The sequence below is a fragment of the Mus pahari genome, chromosome 7 (assembly GCF_900095145.1).
Source record: "Mus pahari chromosome 7, PAHARI_EIJ_v1.1, whole genome shotgun sequence".
NCBI lineage: Eukaryota > Metazoa > Chordata > Mammalia > Rodentia > Muridae > Mus > Mus pahari.
Genome location: NC_034596.1, coordinates 2,297,406 through 2,303,281, shown reverse-complemented (window position 1 = coordinate 2,303,281; position 5,876 = coordinate 2,297,406). Strand labels below are relative to the sequence as shown.

Here is a 5,876-nt window from a genome sequence, read left to right as displayed (position 1 = left end):
ATCTATCTATCTATCTATCTATCTATCTATCTATCTATCCATCCATCCATCCATCCATCCATCCATCCATCCATCCATCCATCCATCTATCTATCTATCTATCTATCTATCCATCCATCCATCCATCCATCCATCCATCCATCCATCCATCTATCTATCTATCCATCCATCCATCCATCCATCCATCTATCTATCTATCTATCCATCTATCTATCTATCTATCTATCTATCTATCTATCTATCTATCTATCAATCAATCATCTATCTCAATAGTCTATCATTTATTATTTTGAATAATACAGATTTGAGATTGAATTTAGGGCCTCATGCACACTACGTGAATGCTGTACCACGTGAATGCTGTACCACGTGAATGCTGTACCACTGATTTTTATCCCCAGCCTCCCTTTTACTTTTTGAGATAGTCTCAAGGTAGCCCAGGCTGGCTTTGTGACACACCTGCCTTAGCCTCTGGAGTGGCTGGGGTTGTAGCCTATGATACTAGGCTCAGCTGGCCAGTGCTCACTTAAAACTGTAAGTCCAGTTCTCACTGAGAGCTGCTGTCTTTAATCCTAGGATGTTAACCACACAACACTGAATATGTGCCAGGACAGTGGCTGGGGAATGGAGTCAAGTATGCGACATCCCGAGGCAGATGCCTGTATCCCAGACTTTACGAGGTGGAAGAAAAAGGATTAGCGGTTCTAGGTCATCTTTGGCTACACAGGGAGCTGAAGGCCAGCCTAGGCTCCATGAGACCCTTCTCAGAAAACAAGCAAATAAGCAACAATAATCTATGCTTAATATATATGAGTAAAGGATGGCTGTGTTGAGACTAAAACCTGAGCTGACAGAGTAGGACACTGGTGCTAAAACATAGAGAGGAAACCAACTACCTGCTGCATAATCATGTCACTGTGCCCTGTAGACATGGGTGGTGGGAGACACAGGCTTCTGTGAGTTGTGTAGGATTTTGGGCTATACTGTCAACAACCCCCATATGCTGCTGCCTCTGGGACCCCAGTGGGAACTCTCTTGCATCTGAGTTCTAGTGAAGCCCAAAGGGCTGGGGTGGTGCTGCACACTCAGGACACTGGCTGTGCCCAAGGCATCCGACACTGCCACCGGTGTGACAGGCTGCTGATAGATGCTTGTTTGGGGGGCTCTGCTTACAGAATCAGCATATTCTTAAATTCTTCCAGGTTGCAAAAGAAGAACCTGACCCAAGTCCTTTGGCTCTGAGGTTTCTGCACTGTGTTCAGTGAAGTGAGATACGGGAAGTGGTTCACAATGCTAACTGTGGTACTGAGGGCTGTAGAGACGGCTCAGGGTTAAGAGCGCTTGCTGCTCTTGTGGAAAGCCTAGGCTTGGTTCCCAGCATCCCACATGGTGGCCACAGTTTCCTGGAACCCAAGCTGTGGCCTTCACCTGCACGTGGTACACATCCATACATGCACTCACTCACACATACACATTAAAAAGGTGGTACTGGAAAGGTTCCTCTGTGTGTGTGTGTGTGTGCGTCTGTATGTGTACACACACGTGCATGCCAGTGCATCATGGTATAGGCATAGATATCAGGGGACATGTAGGATCAGAAATGACTTCCAGAAGTTATTTTTCTCTTTCTTTCCATCATCCCTTCAATATATCTTAAAGGATGGCCGTATGTACAAGGTCCTGGATTTTTTAAAAAGGAAGGTGCCTTAGTTAGGATTTTACTGCTGTGAACAGATACCATCACCAGGGCAACTCTTATAAGGACAACATTTAATTGGGGCTGGCTTACAAGGTTCAGAGGTTCAGTCCGTTATCATCAAGGCAGGAGCATGGCAGCATCTAGGCAGGCATGGTGCAGGAGGAGCTGAGAGTTCAACATCTTGTTCCCAAGGCAAACAGGAGAAGACTGGCTTCCAGGCAGCTGGGATGAGTTTCTTAAAGCTCACCCCTACAGTGACACACTTTCCCTAACAAGGGCACACCTCCTAATAGTGCCACTCCCTGGGCCAACCATATTCAAACCATCACAGAAGGCAAAATATACATATATACATACATACATACATACATACATATTTTATATATTTTGTATGTATATATATTTCAGGCTGTAAAAATTTTATTTATTTATTTATTTATTTGTTTATTTATTTATTTATTTTGGTTTTTCGAGACAGGGTTTCTCTGTATAGCCCTGGCTGTCCTGGAGCTTACTTTGTAGACCAGGCTGGCCTCGAACTCAGAAATCCGCCTGCCTCTGCCTCCCAAGTGCTGGGATTAAAGGTGTGCGCCACCACCGCCCCGCTAAAATACATTTTTAAATTTACATTGGAAAATACATTTTTTTGAGAAGTCTTCCTTTAAGAATGATATTTGCATGTGATAATTCGAATGCAAGGATCACATGCTCATTGTAGTATGGATATAAATACATGCTGTGGCTTGTGAGGTTTGGAGAGTGCTGTCCTATTGATTGGGACTCACTGCAGAGTTGTGGGGAGCACGGGGGCTCTCTGGACACCACCACTCAGACACTTTGCACTCTGTGTCCCAGGGAGGACCAGAAGAGTCACTGCTGTCACCTCTAGTTCCAAGTGGTTCCAGAGGCCTTCCACTCTGTGTGGTCATGCCTTTCTTCATGTTACCACATCCAACATGGAACTTTTCCCCTGGACGTGTGTGCTGCGTTGTCTCATTGGTCCTCAGCCAGCCCCTGAGCACATGTAGCTTGGGTTCCAATCCAGATCCTGGGCTAGGCCCCAGAAGGTCGAGGTTGGAATGTGGCTGGTCTCCATCAAAGAAAAAAACTGTTCTCAGGAACCACACTGGACTAGCTCATCACATCTGAACTAATCCTGCCCTGAGCATCTTCCATGGGTCCTTTGGGCTCTTGTTCCTATTAGGAATCTTAACATCAAATGTTAGATGTGGCCAGAAGAGGAGATATAGACCCTGCAGCTCTCTGCCTGTCACACCTGTGTCTTGTCTGAGGCCGTTCTGAAAGGAACTCTGTGCTGACTGGGCAAGGTGGGTGGGGACAGGATGCTCCACCTGTGGTGGGGACAGGACTCCCCACCTGTGGAGTGTAGACCACACACTGCTCTTGGCAAAGCCAGTTTCTGAGAACCTTGGCCCTAATCATTTCACTTTTAAGAAGTAAGAAGTGCTGGGTGGTGGTGGTGTAGGCCTTTAATCCCAGCACTCAGGAGGGAGAGGGGTAGAGGGGCAGAGGGGCAGAGAGGCAGGGGCAGAGAGGGGCAGAGGGGCAGAGGGACAGATAGGGGCAGAGAGGCAGAGAGGGGCAGAGGGGCAGAGGGGCAGAGAGGCAGAGAGGCAGAGAGGCAGGGGCGGAGAGGGGCAGAGGGGCAGAGGCAGGAGGAACTCTGTGAGTTCGAGGCCAGCCAGGACAGCCAGAGGTACACAGAGAAACTTTGTCTTGAAAAAGAAAAGAGGAGAAAAGAAGAGAAAAGAAGGGCTGGTGAGATGGCTCAGTGGGTAAGAGCACCCGACTGCTCTTCTGAAGGTCCAGAGTTCAAATCCCACCAACCACATGGTGACTCACAACCATCCATAACAAGATCTGACTCCCTCTTCTGGAGTGTCTGAAGACAGACAGCTACAGTGTACTTACATATAATAAATAAATAAATAAATCTTTAAAAAAAAAAAAGAAGAAGAGAAAAGAAGGGATGGGAAGGGGAGGGAGAGGGGAGGGAGAAGGAGGAGGCAGGGTGTTGGGAGGTTGTTTGGCAAGGGAGTGCTTGCCTAGCAGGTAATAGGACCATGGTTCAATTTTTGGGGTGTATTTGTAGAGATTGTGTTTGGCATGGTGACTCATGCCCATAATTACAGCTCTCAAGAGGCTGAGGCAGGTGAATTCCTATGAGTTTGAGGCCAGCCTGGCCTATGCAGTAAATTTTAGGTTGTCATAGGCTGCATGTTATATGTGTCATTTATACTAGCATTATTTTATAATAGTGAGAATGATCAAACAGCATACACAGATATAGGGAAGTGGTGAACATTGGTATATGGTGAACAGCTATTTACTATGTGATAAAAGACTATGTAAGATTACTTTATACTGTTACTAATAACTTTTTTTGGGGAAAGAATTTTATCAATATAGAATTTCCTCATATTACTTAAAGTATTTGTATTTTATTTTCAATTATGTATGTGTATGTGTGTGTCTCTGTGTGTGTCTGTGTGAATGTCTGTGTGTGTCTCTCTGTGTGTCTGAGTCTCTGTGTGTCTCTGTGTGTATGCCTCTGTGTATGTGTCTGTATATGCCTCTGTGTGTGTCTGTGTGTGTGTCTCTGTGTGTGTATGCCTCTTTGTGTGTCTCTGTGTCTGTGTGTGTGTATGCCTCTGTGTGTGTGTCTCTGTCTGTGTGTGTGTGTGTGTATCTGTGTGCCTCTGTGTATGTGTATGTCTGTGCCCTCTGTGTGTGTGTCTGTGTGGATACATGCGTGTGAGTGGTGGCCAGGGGCGTTAGACTGCTGCAGAGCTGGGTTATGCATTTATAGATGTGTGTATTCATGCATGTATGTGTGTACATATGCATGTAGGCATACATGTGTGTATTGTGTGTGTCTTTACTTTTAAAACTTACACCAGATTCTTGAGCAACAGCTTCAGCAGATGAAAGCAACTTACCAGCTAAACCAGGAGAAGCTGGAGTACAACTTCCAGGTCCTGAAGAAGAGAGATGAAGAGAGTGCAGTGATCAAGTCCCAGCAGAAGAGGAGACTGAACCGGTGAGCGTGAGTGCGGGTGGTGAGTGGGTAGTGGGTGGTGAGTGGGAGTGTGGGTGGTGAGTGAGCAGGCGGGTGGTGAGTGGTCAGTGAGTGGGTGAGCGGTCGGTGAGTGGGCAGATGGGTGGTGAGTGGGTGGTGAGTGGTGAGTGGGTGGTGGGTGATGAGTGGGAGTGTGGGTGGTGAGTGGGCGGGTGATGGTGAGTGGGCAGGTGGTGAGTGGGTGGGTAGACCAGCTTGCTTTTGGACCTTTTGTGGTGGCCCCCAGGCATGGGTAAATGCTTTTTTCTTCTGAAGGGGGAGAAAAAGTCAGGCCATGGTGAGAGGGAACAAGCGCGAGGGGCCACCTCTGTCCAGTGGGCTTAGCTGCCCCACTCTGCTCTCTTCTCAGCCTGCACGATGTCGTCAACAATCTGAGAACAAAATACACCAGGCAGATACGGCAGTTTCAGGATGACAACCAGTCCCTGACCTCAGACTACAAACGGCTTGTGACGCAGTTCAAGGACCTACAGAAAGCCTTGAGGTGTCCTGGCGATGGAGACCTTAGGACCTGCCTTGGAAGGGTGGTGGTGGTTGGGAGGGCGACTTGGCAGGGGTTCAGTAGCAGTGATTTCATTAGACGTGAGCTCAGCAGCTCAGTTGGAGCCAGCTCAGTGGCCTTAGGATCTCCTTGTGTGTCACTAGTTCACCCTATTCCTTGTTGGGACAGCTGCATTTTATCCCAGGCAGGGTGTTGGGGGTTTGAGATTCTTCTTCAAGTTGTCCTATTGACAACTGGGGGCACTGGGGCTAAGACACCACTGCTCCAGTCTCCAGCATGCGAGAAAGTGACACTCATAAGGGATGACATCAAAACTAAAGTCATAGGAAGGTCACTCGGCCAGAGAGCCAGCCAGAACAGGGTGTTTGGAAAGGTGGCAGAAAACAATCTCGCGGGGGGAGGAGGGGCACCCATACCTCACAGGATGTGGGGGAGGGGGGGACACCCATACCTCACAGGACTCGGGGGAGGGGGGAAACACATAGCTCACAGGACTCAGGGAAGGGGGACACCCATAGGTCACAGGATGTGGGGGAGGGGGGACACCCATAGGTCACAGGATGTGGGGGAGGGGG

The 5,876-nt window shown here is 48.0% G+C and overlaps 1 protein-coding gene across 3 annotated transcripts in view; it reads left to right on the top strand.

Annotated features, from left to right (window-relative positions):
* Positions 1-5,876, top strand: part of Drc1 (dynein regulatory complex subunit 1) — a 32,767-nt gene that overhangs the window by 17,220 nt on the left and 9,671 nt on the right. For all 3 annotated transcript variants that reach the window (XM_029540979.1, XM_021202506.2, XM_029540980.1), the window contains exons 8-9: positions 4,621-4,760; positions 5,149-5,283. In XM_029540979.1, the coding sequence (XP_029396839.1) occupies positions 4,621-4,760; positions 5,149-5,283 (275 nt within the window). The remainder of the gene's footprint in view (positions 1-4,620; positions 4,761-5,148; positions 5,284-5,876) is intronic.